At 39.7% G+C, this 23026-nt stretch overlaps 2 protein-coding genes across 4 annotated transcripts; one reads left to right on the forward strand and one right to left on the reverse strand.

The window, feature by feature from the left end:
- The first annotated feature begins 2158 nt into the window (after nucleotides 1-2158).
- RFESD (Rieske Fe-S domain containing) lies at nucleotides 2159-15352 on the forward strand. Of its 3 annotated transcripts, none has more exons than XM_080973291.1 (5): nucleotides 2159-2309; nucleotides 5728-5991; nucleotides 7567-7747; nucleotides 7843-7877; nucleotides 14722-15352. In XM_080973291.1, the coding sequence occupies exons 3-5, from the start codon at nucleotides 7570-7572 to the stop codon at nucleotides 14989-14991; spliced, it is 483 nt and encodes a 160-aa protein (XP_080829417.1). In that variant the 5' UTR covers nucleotides 2159-2309; nucleotides 5728-5991; nucleotides 7567-7569; the 3' UTR covers nucleotides 14992-15352. The 3 variants fall into 3 exon arrangements, with proteins under 3 accessions (XP_080829417.1, XP_080829419.1, XP_080829418.1); XM_080973292.1 differs by lacking the exon at nucleotides 2159-2309 and adding an exon at nucleotides 4119-4244 and having other exon boundaries at nucleotides 5732-5991; XM_080973293.1 differs by lacking the exon at nucleotides 5728-5991 and having other exon boundaries at nucleotides 2175-2309.
- On the reverse strand, nucleotides 8368-13232 carry SPATA9 (spermatogenesis associated 9). The gene is made up of 5 exons (XM_080973191.1): nucleotides 12910-13232; nucleotides 12048-12136; nucleotides 10840-11067; nucleotides 9575-9670; nucleotides 8368-8648 (listed from the first exon to the last, which is right to left on the reverse strand). The coding sequence occupies exons 1-5, from the start codon at nucleotides 12968-12970 to the stop codon at nucleotides 8409-8411; spliced, it is 714 nt and encodes a 237-aa protein (XP_080829317.1). The 5' UTR covers nucleotides 12971-13232; the 3' UTR covers nucleotides 8368-8408.
- Nucleotides 15353-23026: the final 7674 nt, after the last annotated feature.

Below are 23026 nucleotides of genomic sequence, written 5' to 3' on the forward strand. Positions count from 1 at the left end.
CCCTCTTCATCAAACAGGAAACATGTTTTTTAAGGTGCTGCCACCTTGCTCAGACTAAGCAGATCTGAGTCTGCTCAGTCCTGGATCCAATACTGCTTGTGTATTCTGGCTTAAGTTCCATGGTGAAAGAAAGATGGAATATACCGGTAAATGTGTTTTTTCTTGTGTAGCCAAACACAGTTACCTTCCCCCTGAATTTTTAAAAAAAATCCTAAAGAACAACAACAACAAAAAGCCTAAATGATCAGGTGACTTTACAGAGGTCCTTGGGGAGAGTAGTTCAATCACTTGGGAGGGGGGACACAAAGAGGCTGATTGACTGTCATTGTGTTATGTGGTATTTTTTTATTAATTAAAACAACCCATACACACATACACAGCTAAACCTGTTTACAAATCCTGTTCAACCAAAAGCGATTCTTTGCCATGATAGTTTGGAAAGTTGTATCCTGTTGGAAGGCATATTTGTTATTGTGCTATGATTTACAATAATTTTTTTCTGCATCTTTTCATTATAAAGAATTGCCGCAGAAAGGTTGGCCACAGATTAATACTGCATGAATGTACTTGTATTTTTATTGCAAAGGATAAATCTTTCTCCTACACCAAGGCATTTCTAATATGATTTCTACCAGATGGTACTTCTTTATAAGTACGCCCCCATCAGAAATGAATCAGAAATGGTAGAAAAGCATCCAAGGTTTTCATCTTCAAATAAAGAAAATAATCCAAAAATGAAGATTTAGAAATACCCCTTGTTGTTTAAACAACAACAAAAATGCTGCTTGTGTTATTTTAAAATTTGCTCCTACTTTCTTCTGTTCATTTTTTGGCAACTTTTTTATATTACTATTTCATTTTTGACCCTCAAAACATTGATATAGGTTGAGCCTGAAATCAGTGAAGCCGACTTGTAATCAGTGAGTTTGGATTGTAAGGCAAAAGTCTGATTCCATCTGAACTCAATGGCTTCTAGCCATAATGGCTACTATAGTGCTGTGGAACCAGTGGGCCAGTCCTTCAGACCTCTCTGCCCGGTCCTATGGACCCTCCCCAGGCAACAGCCCATGTCCTTAGGTCACATCCATCCCCACCAGCTGTGCTCTGTACCCTTGTCTAGTGCTTTGGGCATGTCTGAAACATGTTCTTAAATTGTGGCAATGCCTCTTGCTTGCCTGGATGGAGAGAGATGTGCAGGTGTGTAGAAACATCTGGCTTTTATGTGGCAGCACTGTAGACAACTGTACAAAGTTAAAGAGTTACCTCTGTTGCTCTGCCCACTTTTGCCTCTGGCCCCAACCACCACATGATTGCGGAGGAGGGGATGCAACCCCTCTTCTACCCACTCCTCCACCTATGGGCGCAGCCAGGATATATGGGGGGGGCAGGACACTCACCTGTCATCATCCTCTGTCTAGCGCTATCCCTCAGTCGGGTTGCCAGTTGCATTGCTAGAATGCACCACAGCATCATCCAAGTGACCTCAGTGAGCATTTCAATTTCAAACATTCTAATTTTTTCTACTTGATTGTTGGTTTGGGGGAGGAGTTGTTTCCTGTTCCTTGCTATGCCCACGCCCTCCATCCTTTGTGCTGCTCCTCAAGTGTGATCAGGGCTGGATTTAGGTTTGATGAGGCCTTAAGCTGCTGAAGGTAATGGGGCCCTTTATATGTCCAGCTGTCCTTTGTCAACAACAAATTGTCGCTGTTTTTTGTGTTGTATATATGCTATATGGTAATTTACGTAGGTTTTATTTTATTTGTTTTTTTATCTGATATTTCGGAAATGTACATCCAGTTTTTCCCCTCTTTACATTTTTTGGGGGCCCCCAAGGGAGTGGGGCCCTAAGCTATAGCTTGTTTAGCTCATCTGTAAATCCAGCACTGAGTGTGATGAAGAGTTCTGGAGTACTTCTAAAGTTTGCTTAGGACCTCATTGCACTCTGTGTGTTTGTACGTACAGGTGGCTAATGATTGTATTACCATATGGCGTCTATTATTTTCCTCCAACGCTTTTCTGGCTTTCCTAACAGCGCAGCTCTTCGCATATTAACCCAGAAGTACGTTCCGCTCAGTGGGAATGGACTGCTCTTTCCTCCAGCGTGAATTTAGGGCTGCGTTCTAGATCTAGGAAAGGGGCAGCAGCCGCTACCACGTGACACCTCGCCGTCCAATAGCGTCTCTTCCTTCGCGTTTTAATGGCGTGACGCCGCGGAGAAGCAAAAACGGTTCCTCAGCGATTTGCGGTGGCGCTTCACTCGTGGGTCTCGCCCTCCGGTTGCTACTGCAGCGTTAGGCCACATTAAGCAGGTTTGTAGACGTCAAGACGCCAGTTCCCTTCCCCCTCCCTCTTAAGCCCACATAACACGCGCGAGAGGAAGGGAGGCGGGGGGAGGGGTGACAGCGCAAGGACCTTCGGGAGTTGTAGTCTCAGGGAGCGCGGTGGCTGCTGGGTATTGCAGTCTGAGCTTGGAGATAAAGCTCATGCACATGCGTGTTGCCTACTAGACAAGGCTACGCTGCTTGAAGACTTTTTGTGTCGATCGCCACCTAGCGGTTGTTGTTATCAGTGCTATATTGTCTTTAATTGCCGACGTTTTTCTGAGCTTTGCGGCCAAATTGGGTACGGAGGGAGGAAAACGCCTGGCTCCGAAGCTGTAAATGGAAGTATAAATGGAAATAAATCACTCCGTGGCGGGTGTATCCGCCGCACGCCTTTCAAATAATGTATTTGTGTAACTCCCGCTTACACACGCGCTACATCTTGCAGTCGTGATATTCTTTGAAAACATACCTATTCAAAGAAGCAGGGATATTTTAAACAGTGCATTTAACCTGGTAGATTTCTGCAGTTTGATTGTTAAGAGTGCTGTGTAGCATGGGTGAAATTTTATATTCACCTTTGCCGTGAGGAGCTAAACTAAATCGATAAAGGGTCTCGGGTTTCTCTGCTCACGTTTCAAAAAATGGGCATTCTCTATGAGCTACTCCTGTTAGACACTTGTAATTTACAGTACAGCAAAGTTGTGGCTCAGTTATAGCTATATAACCACTCTAGCCAATTACTCTAAAAATGTACTGCAAAAACAGCAGGAGGCAGTGAATCCTCTGTCATAATGCCCATTAATTCCAGTGGTCTACTCTTGAGTAACACAGGATACAAATGACCGTGAGTATGACTCGCATAGGATATCATAGAGCCCCATCCAGGCTGTACTTCATGAATGCTCAAAATAAAAAAAATCCTTCCAGTAGCACCTTTAAGACCAACTAAGTTAGTTCTTGGTATGAGCTTTCGTGTGCAAGCACACTTCTTCAGATACATGAATGCTGTTAGTTGCCCACAGCTGTCTGCTTGTAGTAAAGCTGCCAGAAAGAAGGGGAAGTGATTAGATTAGAAGGACAGCTCCTCACCCCAAAACAGCACACACAGGAGTGGGTGATGATGATCTAATGAGAGACTGGATTATGGCCATGATATATTTTTCTAAGTTACTTGACTTGACTTGATTTTTTTTCTTAATAATTGTGCCCATTATATTATTATAGCTCAGTTGGTATAGCATTTGACTCCTAATCTCAGGGTCTTGGGTTTGAGTGCCACGTTGGGCAAAAGATCCCTGCATTGCAGGGGGTTGAACTAGATGACCTCCCAATTCTACAATTCTGGGATTATCACAATGTATGTTTTAAGCTTTATATGATTTCAGTGGCAACTTAATACTCCTCCCCACTTCCTATCTTATTCCATAGATTTCTCAAAAGCTTTATAAATTGGGAAGGATTCTTGTGTGTTTCACATTATATAAATCCCACATGTGGTGTTTTTTCTTTTTTTTACATTTTAATAAGTATGTAATAAACCACACTTGCATGATTTTTGGCTTCTAACCCATCTGGCTTATTTTAAGTTAAAGTTAGATATTAGGCAGAGAACAACTTTTTAAAATGTGCATACTGAAGATGTGCAAGTGAGAAGAACCCATTTTCTTTCAGGTGGTTGCCCCAGAGAGGGGTAAGATCTAGTTATTAACATACAGTAAGGATTGTCATTACATCACAGTGGAGTTGGCACCTTCAACCACTACTAGGTGGTTCTCTCCCCTCCCCCTTCACATTTCTGTATTCTGAGTACAATACTTCTGTGGATGCTGTGCCAGTATGTTTACTTCCAGGCAGTTCTTTCCTTGTTCATCACAAATCTCAGAGTGTTCCCAGCTAAGAGTTTGCTTGGCAGTAGGAAGGGTGAGTCACAGGAAGAATGAAAGCTGGGAAACACAAGTTAATCGAATTTGCTATAAACATTGGCGAGTGTCCACAGCTGGCCTTCTCCCATTGCAGCTGAAATCCTTTTACACTCTCTCCGTACTGAGAGTTTTTATGGCCAATTTACACAGACACTGCTACGAGTGTCGGCTACACTACTGCTACACACCTGTATGAGCAATCAGATTCCACTTGCTTGTGGCTGAATAAGGATTGTATCAGTGTGCTGGGAACTGCATAGATTAAATATTCTAAAACTTCTATGATAGCACGAAGCCCATTCATCTCACTGGGATTATGTCTGCAAAAGATGTGGGGTTCTGATGTTGCTTGGGGCAGTATTGTTTCACTGGAATGAATGGAGGCCTTTTGCAGCCTGATCCTATATATGCCTGTTTGTCTGAGAGTGAGTTCTCAAACAAAGTTCAGTTGTACTGTTTATACACCACTTTGACTTGTACAAGACTGGCACACTTGTCTAGTATTGGATTTATAGTTGGCCTCTATTCATTGTTAGGGACGCGGGTGCCGCTATGGGTTAAACCACAGAGCCTAGGACTTGCCAATCAGAAGGTCGGTGGTTCGAATCCCCGCGATGGGGTAAGCTCCCGTTTCTCGGCCCCTGCTCCTACCAACCTGGCAGTTCGAAAGCACGTCAACGTGCAAGTAGATAAATAGGTATTCATTAGTAACAATGAATAGGTAAAGGTAAAGGGATCCCTGACCATTAGGGATCTGGTTCCGTGTGCTGCTCTGGTTTACTAGAAGCGGCTTAGTCATGCTGGCCACATGACCCGGAAGCTGTATGCCGGCTCCCTTGGCCAATAAAGCAAGATGAGCGCCGCAACCCCAGAGTCGGTCACGACTGGACCTAATGGTCAGGGATCCCTTTACCTTTACCTATTCATAGTTACTAATGAATTTAGGAAACAGGATGTTTTATCAGAAAAATAAAGCACTGGGGGGGGTGCGGTGGAAATTCACCCTAGATCATGGGCAACAGTAGCTGCCCGGGTGGCTGGGGAAACCCAGTCAGGTGGGCGGGATACAAATAAATAATTCTTATTTGGGATGGCAGTCCCATTTGTGTTTCACAAGCTGGTCTCCAACTGTAATAATAAATTGTTGTTGTTGTTGTTAGGCCTAAGACATGAGTATATTATCATCATTGCGATCCAGCGTTCCTGGAGGAGGAGGTTTAGGGCTACTTCTTTATTTTAAAAACCATGTTTTTATTTATTTTTCATGGTACAGAAGATAGATGTTACGACAGTAAACAACAAACAACTTGTCATGATAAAATTGCAGACTTTGGTCATGCTCCGTAATAAAGTTTCATTACAGTACTCTAAAATATCTAGTTGCTTTAGGTTAGGGGTTACTTTTAAGGTGAACAAGTGATTATCTAAAACGTCCTTATCAATTCAGTGCAGCCTGGTTCTTAACTTTCCTATCTGCTCAGGCAGGATGCATCTTCTCCCAAGTCACGTCACTGTGTGAAGGCTCTACGAAAACATCTTTCCCAGTAAAGAACTTCTCTATATAAAGGCATACGTGGTGAATATGACCTTTGGAAGCTAATGATTCAGAACTTTCACCCACCTCTTACAATCTTCCTTCTATATTTCTGTGATAATACAACTTCTGTGTCATTTGCCGTACTACTGCCTTAGAGGATCACCATTCAGATTTCCCTGGGAATGTGAATCTGCCACTTTCCACACAGGTACCATTCTTAACAATAGTTTTTAAATACAGTGCCTCTGACTTTTCATTTAAAGGTGTTTCTGATTGTGAAATATAATTAAAGTAGATTCAGAAAGTATCTTGTTTTCTCGCTTTCATATGTAGTGTTTTGAACTATTTTGTACAACGTCTTCCATTGCGAAAGTTTAAGTTATTGCCTGTAATTATATGTATTCTTTCATCTTGTGCTGCTAAGTATTTCCTTTTATCTTATTCTACAATTCTATGCATGCCTAATGCAGTGAATTTACATTGAACTCACTGGGGCTCATTTAGTGTTGGTTTGTAAGCTGGAAAATATTATAAGCTAAGACCGAAGACGAGACACAGTGACTGCAGATCTGACAGTTATGCAATTTACTCCGCTGTCTCTTAGATTGCAGCTATAAGCACTCAGAAAATCTTTAAACCCTTTATCTGTTCTGGCTCTCAAAACACATTTTTGTGCAACATGTTTTTTAAAAAAACAACCCAAGAACTGTGTATTATACAACAAAATTAACAGCTGTCACTGATGGCAAAATGAATGTGAATTTTTTCCTCCAGTTCAGGTTGTCCTGTATGCTTTATATCTTAGTTTTTGGCTGCCACTGCATCCTCAGAAGAACTTGTGACAAGTTGTAAAATCAAGGTTTTTGCATACCTTTGAACAAATAATACCCTGTTGTCACAGAATGAAAACAGACAGCATTTCAGAAAAGAAAAATGTTCATACACACAAAACCTCCACCCTTTACTTTAGCTTTTGATTAACATTCTGCTATTGCTGTGGAAAGTTGTTGCTATGTTGGTGCCATGAACGAGGGCTAGTTGTTTCAATATACTGGCCATCAGGTGAGGACTTTTAAAGAGTTGATCCTTGTGACGCTGTCCTTATGGGATAAGCCATTTGCATTCAACAACTTGCCACATAGATCAGATAACCTTTAAAAATTTCACACCACCATACGTGGATAAAAGATAGGGTGAAAATTGTCCAGTTCACAGAATAGATTGCCACACACATGAATGGATGAATCCCTCTTTTAAAAATACGTAGTCTACAGTAAATTTCAGAAAGGTTTTCAAATGCCAAACAGGATGTACTACTCCTGTTTTATTTTTATTCACCCTTTCCATATCATACTTGAAATAGGAGGATACCATTTGATCCACATAAAATAAATACAGTGGTACCTCAGTTTAAGAACAGCCCTGTTTACGAACTATTCAGTTTACGAACTCCACAAAACCGGATGTAGTGTCCCAGTTTGCAAACTTTACCTTGGTCTAAGAACGGAAGCCGAATGGTAGAAGGGCACTGGCAGCCAGAGGCCTCACTAGGGAAAGCGCGCCTCGGTTTAAGAACAGTTTCGGTTTAAGAGCAGACTTCCGGAACGGATTAAGTTCGTAAACTGAGGTACCACTGTATATCGTTTGTTTGCAGTGAAAGTTCTTTGTGCACCAGCCTACTGTTCAGCTATAAATGGGGGCCAGTAATGGTAGTGATTTTCTTTCCTCAACATGGTTATTTCTGACAGTCATATTAATATAGTGCATTTTCTCTTGCTTTCAGAATATGAATGAGGACAGCTCTGTTGAAAAGTCTAAAAAGAAGGAAGACAGAAGTCCAGTTTGTGTTGGCAGAGAAGATGATATTAAAAAACTACGAAGGACAACAGTGGTCATCCATGACAGAGAAGTTGTTGTTTTCTATCACGATGGAAGGTTTTATGCTCTGGATTGCCGCTGTTACCGTAAGAATTTTTCTGAAGATAGTGTTTTTGGAACAACTTTAAACGTTAGCTAGTTTGAGCCTCTGCTCTAATTTTGTATTCTGTTCTTTTAACAGATACAGGAGGTCCCTTACATGAAGGAGATATAGAGGTATGCAAATACAGTACTTCCTCATTCAGAACCTTCTGATAAATAAGAATCCTATTAACATAATGCGACAGTAATGCAGTACTACTGTGCATATACAGGTTGAGTCTTTTAAAAGAGGCCCCATGGAACATGTGTACAGTGGTACCTTGGGTTACATACGCTTCATGTTACAGACTCCGCTAACCCAGAAATAGTACCTCGGGTTAAGAACTTTGCTTCAGGATGAGAACAGAAATCCTGCTTTGGCAGCGCAGTGGCAGAGGGAGGCCCCATTAGCTAAAGTGGGGCTTCAGGTTAAGAACAGTTTGAGGTTAACAACAGACCTCCAGAACGAATTAAGTTCTTAACCAGAGGTACTACTGTACAGGCCTCTCTATCCTCACTTCAGCACTGCCAACTGAAAAAAAGAGTGATACTGCTTTTTTATTTAGGGAGTGATAGTTCTGAATTTAAAAAGGCACGTCCAAGAAACAAAAGTGACATCTGAGGGTCAGGGGTGCCTTTACATTTATTGGGCACAAGGGAGCATTATTATTCATTTTCTTTATCTATTGCCAAAAGTAGTGTTTGGATGCTTCCTCTGCTTGGTGATTCCTTAATAGTCAACTCTGAAGATACTTGGTGTGTGGAGGAAGTTGCAGAGTCGTTTGCCATTTCCTTGACTCTGGGAAATCCATCTGCATCGAGACCATTGCTGCTGCTTTCCCTGGAGCTCTTTTTTGTTTCAGTTATGCTTATAATTCTTTCCAGTGCTTTATTAATGGAGACTGCCTGTATACACATAAGAGGTACATTTTTTAGCATAAAGAAACGGAAAGGTTTGGAATCCTCTGCATTTCTGCCTAACTTCAAGAGATACAGTTTTGCAGTATAGCCGCACTTGGTTACAAGCATTACTTGTATCAATACAGTCGTACCTTGGTTTGTGAACGCCTTGCGAGTCGAATGTTTTGGCACCCAAACAACGCAAACTTGGGAGTGAGTGTTCCAGTTTGCGAACGTTCTTTGGAACCCGAACATCCGACGCGGCTTCTGATTGGCTGCAGAAGCTTCCTACAGCCAATCGGAAACCGTGCCTTGGTTTCCGAACGTTTTGGAAGTCGAACGGGCTTCCGGAACGGATTCCATTTGACTTCTGAGGTACCGCTGTACATCAAATGCCTGGGGGAAAGGATAGAATCATGATGGGGATGAGGTGAGCAGATCACACTTTGAAAATTTCCGGACTGGTTTCAGTCTAAAATGCTGTGTGTGTATATGTGTGTGTGTTGTCCTACTCCTTCAACCATCCCATCAAGGAATGCTGCATGTGGTCAACACTTTTTCTCATGAACACTTTTAATAAATGCTGGCATATTGACAGTTGCATGATCATCCTCTTGAGGTTTAAAGATGAGTGACCCTTGATCCTGCTTTAATGCCAGTGGCAGTTTCTGGACTGTCTTGAATAGCTGCCCTTTGCAGAGTGCAATAGCAACAGCCTAAATTACAGGTTACCCGTATATATGCTACTGTAGGTAGGCAATGTTGGTCGAGAAAAGGTCACAGCTAGCAAGCCAGCTACAGCTGGGCATTGGGAATGTGCACTAAAAGGGTGCACAGTAATTGAGGAATAATGTATGGCTTCAATTCTTTGCTGAAGGGAAGGGGAAGCACGAAACAAGAGGGATCAGAAAGAACAGTATTTATTAACCTACCAAATAAATTAGTGCTGCATAAGAAATGCTCATTACACCAGTGAGGGCAGTCTTCGTTGGATAGGAAAGGACATCATAAAGGAACATGGATTTTTCCTGTAGAGAAGAAGAAGAGGAGTTTGGACTTGATATCCTGCCTTTCATTCCCCTTAAGGAGTCTCAAAGCGGCTAAAAATCTCCTTTCCCTTCATCCCCCAAAACAAACACTCTGTGAGGTCAGTGGGGCTGAGAGACTTCAGAGAAGTGTGACTAGCCCAAGGTCACCCAGCAGCTGCATGTGGAGGAGCGGGGAAGAGAACCCAGTTCACCAGACTATGAGTCCACCGCTCTTAACCACTACACCAAGCTGGGATTCATTGTCAAGGGATTCATTCTTCTGCCATATTGCAGTTTGGTATACATGATCTTTTCAAAGTTTATCACTTTTAAGTTCCTTTGGTTTGAATGGGAGAGTTAAGAACTTGCTTATATCTTCCTTATTTAAATCAATGGGACATAAAGCTCAACATGGATAACAATCTAATGTTCACATGCTAGACAGTTCCTAAATATTTCCATGCAGGATTCCTGATGTGGTTTATTAGCTCTCTGTGCGCCCACACACTATCGCTGCTGCCCCAGACAAATTATTGGGGGGGGACGGACTTGGGGAAGATCAGGTTTACAAATTGACAGGTCATTATGTAAATCCTAAATAATATTTCATGGAAACAGTTCCCATTGATTTCAATAGAACATAAGGCTACAAGCCTACGCATATTGACATGGGAGTAAACCCTTTTGAACTCAGTGGGACTTAGTTTCTAGCAAATATGCACAAAACACTAGTCTCTAATCCACAAGCCTGTACCACAATATATCTATTAGTCTGCCACAAGATTCCTTTTTGTTTGTTTGTGCTGTAATATGCTATCACTGGAACATTGGAAGCTGCCATACTGAATCTTATCTCATACTGAATCCTTGTCTGCACAAGGAAGATCAAACTGTATGTGAATGTTTAAAAAAAGGGTCTTTGCACCTAACATTTTTAGAGCAAATAGCATCAGCTGATGGGGCTTATAATTATGAGAATCTCAAGATGGCATGGAGGAGGAAATTTTACCTTCTCATCCTCTGTTGTGGTGCTGAGGAAAATCCCTCACACACTCACTTAGAACTCACTTAGAACATATGAGATGGTTATGTTGAAATTCCTAATAAAAATATTTTTTTTAAAAAAAGAAAAGAAAATATGAGATGGAGCAGTCACACCCATTGCCTACCTTAAATTTATAAAGAGGTTGTTTGGGAGCATTCAGTTTCTGCAAGAGACAATGTGATAGCCTATGCAGTCCTGCCAATTTTTGAATGAGGTGTGGCTGCACGAATTTAGCAATTGATTTTGAAGAGCGGGAGAGATGACCTAGCCCATGCCTAATCATTACCGCATGAGCGGAAGAGAACACTCTTGCCACAACAGACCTAGACTCCTGCACGGTGCGATTGCCGTCCTGAAATATAAGTCAATACAAGGAGGGAGAGAAAAAAATAGTCAAATTACGGTACTCTGCGGGGGAAAGGCCTAGAAGAGAGAAAGCCGGTTTGATGCATCAACTAGCTTCCTGCAATGTACAAGGGAATGTGCTCTGCTACTAGCTCACTAGCATGAGTGAGGAAGGATAATATTTAATCAATATATTCTCTCCTACTATCCTCAACATTCCCACACTGGGCCCTATTGCTGATGTAGTAATAGTTTGCCATTGGGGACAATGAATATATGATGAGATCTGCAAACATCTGACCCTGGCATGCATTCATTTATTATATTAATATCTCACTTTTAATCCAAGGAGCTCAAGATAGCATAAATGGATCTCTCCCTCCCCACAACCCTGTGGGGGAGGTTAGGCTGAGAGACAGTGACTGGGCTGTCATCCAGTGACTTCATGGCTGAGTGGGAATTTGAACCCTGTCCCTCCTAGTCCAACATTCCAGCAAATGCACCAAGTTGACATGTATTTTAGACAATTATTCACAGAAACACCAGTAGGGGGGGAATTAGCATTACAACCCTTGGGCTCTTTACTAAAGAACATTGTATGCCATAGATCTTTAGACTGCTTTAGAAACATTAGTTTAACCTTGCTTACTTGGATAAATTAGCCAAAACTCAATAGATGCACACACGGGTATGCTTATTTTGGGGATTTAGTAATAATTTGGTTTTTATCATCATTGGATAAAAATGATACTAAAAATAAATAAATCTGTGGAGCAGCTTTCTGGACGTATGCTATGCCAAAACTTGTCTCCCCTGAATATATTAATTATTTTTCTAACTTTGTGTATAACTTTGTGTATAAGTAAAACATTAAGCTGAAACTTTGCTGAGTTTGTAGCAAATGCAGTCTTTAACAGACTATTGTATAAATAAACTTAACTTTCAAATAATAGTGAAACAGTATTAGTATTAGCTCAGAAACATTACCTGGTTTGAGCTTGTCAGTCTCAGTAAATTGGGGAATTCATCCCTAATCTCATCTATAATTTCCAAGAAGAGTCTTTGTATTATCTGGGCTGAATTGAAAAACAGTAGTCAAAAAGAATAAAGCGCCTGTCTTCAAAATTATACTTACCGTGTAAGCATTGTTCAGACATGAAATATTCAGGTTGGAGCAAGTCTGCGGCATCAGAACGAAGAACTATGGTTGCTGTCCAGCCAATTGCTGGCTGATCTAAATTAGCAGAATTCTGTTCTATGGAGCCTGAAACCAATATTGGGATCTGAAATGCCAGCCCACTTCACCTCCTGCATTTATTATGACTCGGGAATAAGCCAGTGAGCCCTGCTGCCTTCTGAAACTTCTGGATGGCAGAAGTGGATGGGAAGGAACAGGAACATATTCTATGAGTTTTCTCCAGTATTTAACCAGGCATATGACGCAGGCACAGCACAGGTGTGTGTGTGTATCTCAGGGTTGGGGAACCTTTTCCAGACCGAGGGCCGCCTTCCCTTCTGGCCAACATTTCAAGGGCCACATGCTAGTGGTAGGTGGGACCCAAGGCATTCCCACTAGGCAAAAACATGTATGTGTGGAATAGGGCTAGTAGGGCCATGGCTGGTGCAAAAGGGGTGTGGCCTGGGGAAAATTCAACAGGCCAGAGAGGCGTTGAGGACCATATTTGGCCCCCAGAAATGAGGTTCCTTACCCCTGGCTTATCTGGTAGAAACTGACTTAAAAAAAAAAATCAAGTACAGAGGTGTAGAGAAGGCAGTGTTCCCAGAATCCAGGATTTGAGAACTCATTTCCATTTGGGGATTCAAGACTCAGACACAGAGTAGCTCATACCTTGTCCAGCAAATTTGTTGACCAGCTGTCCACATATCCAGCCAATTGGCCTGAAAGACATCCTGCATGCCCTGGTGTCTTATCTACAGCTCCTGAATTTAGCCTAATCTGGTCTTATGCCATATATGTATGACAATACGCCATACGTGTGTGTATCTCCACCTCCAAGGCAATAAACCTTTATGAGAACACAATGTGCCTCTTAAGCACAGTGCCTCCTTGACTCCTGACATCATGTGTACACAAGAAAATAGCCCCCCCCCCCCATCACTGTAGTCTCAACAGCCAGGACTTTCAAATATGATCATTCCAAAATAACATAAGGTAAAACCCGATGGCTTTCTTTTTACATCACAGAAACCACATTAACAAGTACAGTGGTACCTCGGGTTACGTATGCTTCAGGTTACATACGCTTCAGGTTACACACTCCGCTAACCCAGAAATAGTGCTTCAGGTTAAGAACTTTGCTTCAGGATAAGAACAGAAATCGGGCTTCGGCGGTGCGGCGGCAGCAGCAGGAGGCCCCATTAGCTAAAGTGGTGCTTCAGGTTAAGTACAGTTTCAGGTTAAGAACGGACCTCCGGAACGAATTAAGTACTTAACCCAAGGTACCACTGTATTGTTTTCTTGAGTTTATTGTCTTTGATAGACTAGCATAAAAGCTGAAGAGCAAGGTGGAAAAAAATGCTCTGGTTTCTGGGTTATACAGAACCTAACATTCTTAGAATTCTGTTTCAGAATGAACGAAAAGTTCAAAAGTCCCCTCCCTTGACTTTTAAAACAGAGTACAGTGAATGTTGGATGGAATGTGTGTGTTTTACTTTAAGAAAATTTAGTGGCCTACTATGCTGTGGGTATATTAATATTACAATTTATTTTTCTGTTTATCAATTGTATGCTTTGGGATACTGAGAATGCAGACTTATGCATATCTACTCAGGAATGCTGGTTATATTTAGCTTAATAGAACTTAGACGTTTATATGTCTGTACTGTTACTGCACATAACCGCATGTATTTTTTCTACACTGACAAAAAAAGATTGTGTGGAAAGGCACTAATTATATATTTCATTCCAATTCTTGCTAGGACATATTCGACAGGCAGTGCCCTCCTCACATGACTGGTGAAATAAACTGTTATTACAGCATTGCATGGCAGGTTACCTCCTCCCCCCAGAGGAAATAAAGACACATGACACAAATATTTAGTTTAATGGGCTAAATTTGGCCACAACTTTATTGGTTACAGGTAATGAGCGGTATTGGCTTAGGCATTGGTCCTAACCGACTATCCGTCTTAAGCCTGATCGCTTGAAGTCGGGGAAGGGTTAACCACTAGTAGGGGGAGTCCTGCTGATGCACATCAACTAGGAACTCCCCCGGGGTCACCGCACACCGCTGATCCCCTGTAACCAAGAAAGTTGTGGCCATATTTAGCCCATTAACCTTAAATAATTGTGTCATGTGTCTTTATTTCCTCTGGCGGATGGGGACGGGAACTCGCCATGCAATCTCAGAAGGGGGGGGGGTGTCCTTAAGAGTGAACTAGTGCTAAAGTAATTTTCCAATGAACTTTCAGGGAGACTTTCCAGGAGTTTGCACTCTTGAGATTTCCACGTTTTGTGAAATTTCAGATATTTATTTATTTGTTTTATTTGTTACATTTATATGCTTTTTTAAAAAAGAGGAACCTAGTACTCCTATTATAGTGGTATGAAGGATTTTGTGTGGGGCATGTTCAGTGTAATAATAATAATAATTTTATTATTTTTCCCTTCCCATCTTCCCTCCTTCCTTTGTGTGTTTAGGACATCAATGGACAGCCTTGCATTATTTGTCCCTGGCACAAATATAAAATAACTCTGGCAACAGGTGAAGGATTGTATCAAGCAATAAATCCCAGGGAGCCATCTCCGAAACCCAAATGGCAGTCAAAAGGAGTAAAACAGAGGACTCATAGAGTTACTGTGGACAGCGGAAATGTTTATGTGACTCTTTCAGATACTGATGACAATATAGATTCTGATCATTATGCTAACATACACAATAGGATTATACTGCCTCCTAAGAAAAAATAGCATCTTCTGTGCTTCCTAGTAAATGGCTTTAAAATAACAGCGAATGTGAATGTTATCCTTGCTGTCTAAAGAGCATTCAGCTTCTGAGTGATGATATGAAACTGAGCTGCAGTCTCTCTAAAAAGGGAGTTGATCAGAGAAGCATTTGCACCTTTGAGAAGAATATAGTATAGTGTGCTTATAATAGATTAATTTTGCCAGTAATCAAAATGTTAGAAGATTTATATTGATCCAGCCTTCAGAAGTGTGTCTCGCTTCCAGAATATAAAATGATGTTTTGAAAGTATTATGATGTACCAATGTTATCAATATAATTGGAGATGTTGTGCTTGTATGCTAATATGATTTGTTATTGTTGGGAGTCTTTGATTCTTTTTCTCACGCTTAATCCAATCCTTCTCAAAATGATCGCCAAAGTTCATATTGGTTCCTGCAAGAATTCCCGAAGGCTGTTCCAGCTGTGCAGTTATTTAGCAGTGCATAGATCTGCCCGTAAGTGAGGCAGGAGGGAGCCCAGCTTCTGCCTAATGCAACTCGGCTAGAGGCCAGCTCAGCCATGTATCTTCTGGAAGTGACAGGCTGCTTTTGGGCCAAATTGACTGTGCTGAAGGTATATCCTGGAAAAGCTGAACTCCTTGGTAGTTTGCCATGCCTCTCTTGACAGGCAAGGAGAAGAGTGCAATTGGTGTGTGTTGTGGCAGAATACTAGGTATGCCTCTATGTGGCTGTAGGGAGAAAGGGTAGGGGTGTGGTGTGGGGGTGCGGGGTGTGTGTGAGAGAGAGAGAGAGAGAGAGAGAGATACAGTAAGCTAATGCAGTGATAAACACCTGGGTGGTCCAAATTGGTGGAATGTACTCCAGAAAGGGTGAAATTGCTTGCCAGAGGATGGAGAACCATGACTTAGAGAAGTCTATCACTCATCTTTAACACAGAGACACATAATCCTTCTCTGATAATGGCTTCACCTTCATGATATGATGCTCAAGGATTTGACACACTGGCATTTTTTCATGCTTACTCAGCATGCTTACTCAGTTATGCATATTACCCAGGTACAGCCATGCTCTGAGGAATGCAAGTATTTAACTCTTAGTTTGTCAGTTTTGTTTCTAGATGATATGCATGCATCACAAAGGTCTATTGAAATACTTATGAAACTTTTGCTGAAAATGCAGAAGGCAAGGCTAAAAGCAAGTCAGGGAACATATTGTAGTTTCTTATGTGCCACATACTGCATTTTCTTTCTTGCCAACAAGTGGTTGACAGGTCTTCAGATTGCTTTCTCCTGGTCCTTGGAAACTCTGGCAACTGATGATGGCAAAGGAGCCAGTGCCTAGAGGCCGGGGTCCCTTTGCCGCCCCCCATAAAATATTTGAGAGGACTGCCCCCCCCAAATGTTGATGGGCATTGCCATTCAAATGGTATGCATGCACCACATCATGTGATCGATTATGCAGGGAGGGGCTTACCTGAGCCTCCGCAATATTTTATTCAAGTTGGTACCCCTGGATGATGGCCTATCTAAATGTAAAGCAATACCATGTGGCGCCCTTCTGTGTGGCTGATGTAGTATTAAAAAACCCATCCTACTCTGTTTGCCAACCTCGCACAAACACTGCAAATCCCTGGTAGGTGCTGGAACTGATGCAGAGATGCTGTAAAAGCTTTCAAAAGTTATGCCACCACAAAGGATAAACAGCAGAAGCAGCAGCAGCAGAAACCACACATATCTGTAACATTTAATCAGGTCTGGGGGTTTTGCTAAGTAAAGAAATCTGCCCTTTTCTCCTAGCTGCAAACAGAGCCCTTTTCTTCCAGTAGCGAGAAACTGTGCACAGGAAAGAGTTTGTGAGCAACAAAGCCCCTTTTACACAGTAGTTTGGGATAAGCCTGGCACTCACTGCTGTGTAGGTGGAGCTGCTGGGAGCAATCTGCCCTTCCTATACAGTATGTGGCTAGCTGACTGACAAGGACAACTGAGAAGGAAAAGAAAATAACCAAATTCCTGCACTGCCCTTAATTTGATGACGGTTCTCTGGAGTTCAGAGTTCTGAAACCATTTTCTAGTGTACGATTGAACTTTGTTTTTAAACCAAGCCCATAGGAAAGCTCTGTACAGTAATGCATACATACTGGAAGAGCGAGTAAAAAGACAAAATACTGTGAAACTAAATGCCTTGTGGACAGGATCAGTCAAAGGAAGCTATGAGTGTCTTTAGGAAAATAATAGGAATTGTGACATACATACATTGGCAGCTATTTTGCTGTCAAAAATTCCAAAATAGCCTTGTAATTGTCAACTAATAAAAATCTTAGTCATTCTTCAACTTTTTAACATTGCTTTTACTACTTTAACAATTAAAGGGAAAAGGTAAAGAGACGCCTGACCATTACCTTATAATATTTTTTATTAATTTTAACATATAAATTATAAAATGTACCACAAAACTTATCACTTATACAATCTTTTTAGACTTCCATCAGCACCTCTGATGATCCACCGTTTTAACCACTTCTTATGCATTTCTTAACTTTATATTGCCTTTACATCTCTTAACAAATCATCCTCCCCCTTGTCGATTTTTACAATACTTCTAATAATACTCCTCACAAAACTTCTTGCAACCCCACAAACGTCTGTTCTTCACAATTACTGTATTTTTCGCTCTATAAGGCGCACCAGACCACAAGATGTACCTAGTTTTTAGAGGAGGAAAACAATAAAAAAAATATTCTGAATCTCAGAAGCCAGAACAGCAAGAGGGATTGCTGTGCAGTGAAAGCAGCAATCCCTCTTGCTGTTCTGGCCTCCATGATAGTTGCGCAGCCTGCATTTGCTCCATAAGACGCACACACATTTCCCTTTACTTTTTTTTTGGGGGGGGGGAGTGAGTCTTATAGAGCAAAAAATACGGTACTTTTCAAATAGTCCATAAATTTACTCCAGTCTTCCATCAATTTCTGGTCTCGCTGGTTTTGAATCCTTCCTGTTAGTTTATCTAATTCTGCATAATCCATTAACTTCACCCTCCATTCTTCAATCGACGGTAACTCTTCTTGCTTCCATTTTTGGGCCAATAATATTCTTGCTGCTGTTATTGCATATAAAAATACCTTACATTCCTTTCTATTTATGTCACTCCCCACAATGCCCAATAGAAATGCTTCTGGTTTCTTTATAAATGTATATTTCAACATTTTTTTCAACTCATTATATATCATCTCCCAGAAGCATTTAATCTTTTTACATTCCCACCACATGTTCCCTCTTTTTCTTTACATTTCCAACATTTATTACTGACTTTATACATTTTCACTAACTTGACAGGTGTAATATACCATCTATACATCATTTTCATCAAATTTAGGGCATTGCATGCAGTAAATTTTAAACCTTCCTTCCATAATTTCACCCAATCACTCAGCTGTATATTATACCCAAAATCTTTGGCCCAGTGAATCCTAACCGACTTAACCTCTTCATCCTTCAAATGCCATTCAAGCAGCAATTTATACATTTTAGACAAAATTTTTGCATCATTACTTAATATCTCTAATTCAAACTTTGATCCACTTTCATCAAATCCTTTTTCTTTAGAGTCTTGTTTAAACATTTCGTTGACCTGGCGATAATGTAACCAATCATTAACATATTCTTTAATTTCTTCATATGGTTTCAGTTTCCATTTACTTCCTTCCATATATATTAATTTCCCATATGTTATCCATTTCCCACTCATATTGACCTTTTTTACACTCATCGCTTCTAATGGAGATAACCAATGTGGTGTTTTTCGTTCCAATAGGTTTTTATACCTATCCCAGGTTTCTATTAGAGATCTTCGAAATATATGGCTTCCAAATCCTTTTTGGACTTTTGTCTTATTATACCATAAATATGCGTGCCACCCAAATCTGTTATCATAACCTTCTAAATCCAGCAATTCAGTATTTTCTAATTTCATCCATTCCTTCAACCAACAAAGGCAAGATGCTTCATAATATAATTTCAAATCTGGCAGGGCGAAGCCTCCTCTTTCTTTAGTATCTGTTAGTAACTTAAACTGAATTCTCTGCTTCTTTCCCTGCCAGATATACCTTGAAATTGTTTTTTTGGCAATCTTTGAAAATTGCTGCCCGTTTGATTATTGGAATTGTCTGAAACAAGAATAACATCTAAGGTAGCACATTCATATTAATAGCTGAAATCCTTCCCCAAAATGATAACTTCATCCTTCCCCATATTTCTAAGTCTCTTTTAACAGTTTTCCACACTGGTGTATAATTATTTTGAAAAGGATCAATATTTTTAGAAGTTAACCAAATTCCCAAATACTTAACTCTTTTGACAACTTCAGTACCTATTTGTTGTTGCAATGTTTCTACCAGGTCCTGTTTCATATTTTTAACTAATATCTTAGTTTTATTTTTGTTCAATTTAAAACCTGCCACTTGCCCAAATTGTTCTATCTCCTCTAATATTTCTGTAACACTTGTAATTGGCTCTTCAATTGTTAATACCAAGTCATTGGCAAAGGCTTTCACTTTATATTCATTTCGACCGACTGAAATTCCCTTTATTAACTCATTCTTCTTTATTGATCTTAAGAAGACTTCCAGTACCGATATGAATAATAATGGTGATAAAGGACACCCTTGTCTTGTGCCTTTGGTAATTTCAATGTTTTCTGTTACTATATTATTCACAATCAATTTTGCTCTCTGTTCTGAATATATCACTTTTATTCCATTTAGGAAGAATTGACCTGTATCCATTAATTCCAAATTTTTTAGCATAAATTCCCAGGATATGTTATCAAAAGCTTTTTCCGCATCCACAAAAAATTAACATTGCTTGCTTTTCATTCCTGGCAGTCAGATACTCAATTATGTTAATCATGTTTCTTATATTATCCTTCATCTGTCTGCCAGGTAAAAAGCCTGCTTGATCCCTGTGAATAATTTCATTTAATATTTTTTTCATTCTATTTGCCAATATGCTTGCAAATAATTTATAGTCATTATTTAACAAAGAGATCAGTCTATAATTCTTTACTTGTGTTAAGTCCGAATCTTGCTTTGGAATAAGTGTAATATATGCTTCTTTCCATGTTTCAGGCAATTCCCCCTTCTTTAATATATTATTCATAACTTCTTTCATTGGCACAAGTAGGGTGTATTTCATTTCTTTATAATATCTTGCTGTAAATCCATCCGGTCCCAGTGTCTTTCCACTTTTCAGTTCTTTTATAGCGTCTTTGATTTCTTCTATTTCGAATGGGTCGTTCAGTCTGTCTTTTTTATCCATCGGGATTTTCTGCACCGGGACGACTGACCATTAGGTCCAGTGGTGACCGACTCCTAAGACTTGCTCTCATCATAATGCGGTGTTTTTGGAAATGAAATTAGGTCTGCAGGGTTCCTTCAGATGGAGGATGAATGATGAGTTGCTGAGGAATGAACAGATGATTGGCAAGGCCCAAAGGACTCTAAGAGATTACTTTGAATTAAATATGAACACAGAGGTAGAAACAAGAGTCATCTGGAACGCCAGTAAAGCTGTAATGAGAGGTTTTTCATACAACAAAATTCGATAAAGAAAAAGATACAGAATGAGGGGGGAAAAATCTGTCTCAAATAAAAGAAAAAGAGAAGAGTTTAAGATCAATGCCAAAGAGCCAACAGATACAAAAAGAAATTAGGGCCTTGCAGATTCGATTTTCTCAAATTATAAATCAAGAAATAGAATGGAAAATAAAAATAATGAAACAGAGAAATTTTGAATCTGCAAATAAGTGTGGAAAATTGTTGGCTTGGCAATTAAAAAAGAGACAGAAACAAAATACTATTACAAATATTGTATCTGATGGGAAATCTGTGGAAAACCCTGCAGACATAAGGAAATGTTTTCAGAAATATTTCAAACAACTCTATAAAAAAGGTAAAGATGACAAAGATAAAACTGAGCAATTTCTTAATGCAAATGAAGGAAGTTGAGTTTGCAATAAATCAGATGCAACTAGGCAAAGCCCCAGGACCAGATGGTTTATCTGCAAAATATTATAAAACTTTGAAAGACTGGCTAATTCAACCATTGGCAGATGTGTGCAATAAGATTTTAAGAGGGGAGAAAGTACCTGAAACCTGGAAAGATGCATATATAACCCTGATACCGAAATTAGAGCAAGATAGATCAGATGTTAAGAATTATAGACCAATCTCATTACTTAATGTGGATTATAAATTTTTTGCAAATATTTTGGCTAATAGATTAAAAAAGGTCTTAACAGAATATTTACATACGGACCAGGCAGGATTTCTGCCTAGGAGACATATTAAAGATAATATCAAGAATATAATTGATATATTAGAAAGATTAGAAGCTAAAAGAAATTGTAAAGCATTACTAATGTTTATTGACGCAAAGAAGACCTTTGATAATATTTCTTGGTTATTTATGGGGAAAAATTTGGAAAGAATTGGGGTTGGTCTAGAATTTTTAAATAGCATTAAAGCGATCTATTCTGAACAAAAAGCTAAAATTATTGTTAACAATGTGGTATCAGAGGAAATAAGAGCTGAAAAAGGAACCAGGCAAGGGTGCCCACTTTCCCCTTTATTATTTATTTCGGTTCTGGATGTTCTGCTAAATATGTTGAGGAAACAAGAGGAGCTCAAAGGCATCGTAGTAGGATCCAAACAGTATAAATTAAAAGTCTTTGCTGATGACTTGGTCTTAACTTTACAGGAACCAGAAACCAGTGCAATAAAAGCACTAGAGATGATTCAGGAGTTTGGGCAGGTGGCAGGATTCAAATTAAATAAGAGCAAAACCAAAGTTTTGGATAAAAATCTAGATAATGAAGAAAGGAGAACCATTATTGAAAAGACAGGCCTGACTTTTACGAAAAAAGTAAAGTAATTTAGGGGTGAATCTAATAGCAAAGAATTTGAATTTATACAAGGATAACTATGTAAAAGTATGGAATGAAATTAAAAGAGACTTAGAGATATGCTCAAATTTAAAATTCTCACTTATGGGCCGAATATCGGTGATTAAAATGAATGTATTGCCGAAAATGCTGTTCTTGTTTCAAACCCTACCAATTATTGATAATATTAAATGCTTTAAAGAATGGCATTTATCTGGCAGGGGAAATTTATCTGGCAGGGGAAAAAACCTAGAATTAAATATAAATTACTTACGGATGTAAAAGAAAGAGGGGGTTTTTCCCTGCCAGATTTGAAGATATATTTTGAAGCCGCGGCCTTCTGCTGGATTAAAGACTGGATCCAATTAGATAATGAATATATTTTGGACTTGGAGGGTTGGGATAATCGACTTGGGTGGCATGCATACTTATGCTATGATAAGATAAAGGCCCATAGTGGTTTTAAAAATCATATAATTAGAAAAGCGTTATATAATGTATGGAGTAGATATAAGGATCTTTTAGTCCAAAAACACCCAAATGGATTTCTCCAATGGAAGCACAGGCCCCAAAAAAGCTAAATATGGAAAACAAATGGTTGAGATATTCTGATTTATTGATAGAGGACCATGAAGGTTTTAAATTAAAACCATTCGAACAAATCAAAGATAAGGTGAATTGGCTTCAATATTATCAAATTAATAATTCAAGGTCGATAAGAGAAATGGTTTTGCAACAGAAAAAAACAAATTGGAGACGTAGCTGTTAGATACCAATGTTAAAAACATGTCTAAAATGTACAACCTGTTGTTGGAGTGGCATACAAAGGATGAACAAGTTAAATTGGTTGTGATTGATTGGGCACTCAATGTGGGACATAATATAATGGTGGAGGATTGGGAGAGGCTATGGAAGAAAGGGGTAAAGTTTACTGCATGTACGGTGTTAAAGGAAAACAATGAAAATGATGTATAGATGGTATTTAACTCCAGTTAAATTAGCCAAGATTTATCATAGCTGTGATAATACATGTTGGCAATGTAAGGAAAAGGAAGGTACTTTTTACCACATGTGGTGGACATGCCCCAAGGTGAGAGACTTC

Source organism: Podarcis pityusensis, assembly GCF_964106645.2.
Source record: "Podarcis pityusensis genome assembly, chromosome: 11".
NCBI lineage: Eukaryota > Metazoa > Chordata > Lepidosauria > Squamata > Lacertidae > Podarcis > Podarcis pityusensis.

Excerpts from the sequence above, each read along its gene's own strand:
- RFESD (XM_080973291.1), top strand. The coding sequence starts at position 7,570 with ATGAATGAGGACAGCTCTGTTGAAAAGTCTAAAAAGAAGGAAGACAGA. Across the intron at positions 7,748-7,842 it reads TCTGGATTGCCGCTGTTACC|ATACAGGAGGTCCCTTACAT; the intron begins GTAAGAATTTTT and ends TTCTTTTAACAG. Across the intron at positions 7,878-14,721 it reads TACATGAAGGAGATATAGAG|GACATCAATGGACAGCCTTG; the intron begins GTATGCAAATAC and ends TTGTGTGTTTAG.
- SPATA9 (XM_080973191.1), bottom strand. The coding sequence starts at position 12,970 with ATGTCTTTCAGGCCAATTGGCTGGATATGTGGACAGCTGGTCAACAAA. Across the intron at positions 12,137-12,909 it reads CAACAAATTTGCTGGACAAG|CCCAGATAATACAAAGACTC; the intron begins GTATGAGCTACT and ends TTTTCAATTCAG. Across the intron at positions 8,649-9,574 it reads ATGCAGCACTAATTTATTTG|GCAGTCTCCATTAATAAAGC; the intron begins GTAGGTTAATAA and ends ATGTGTATACAG.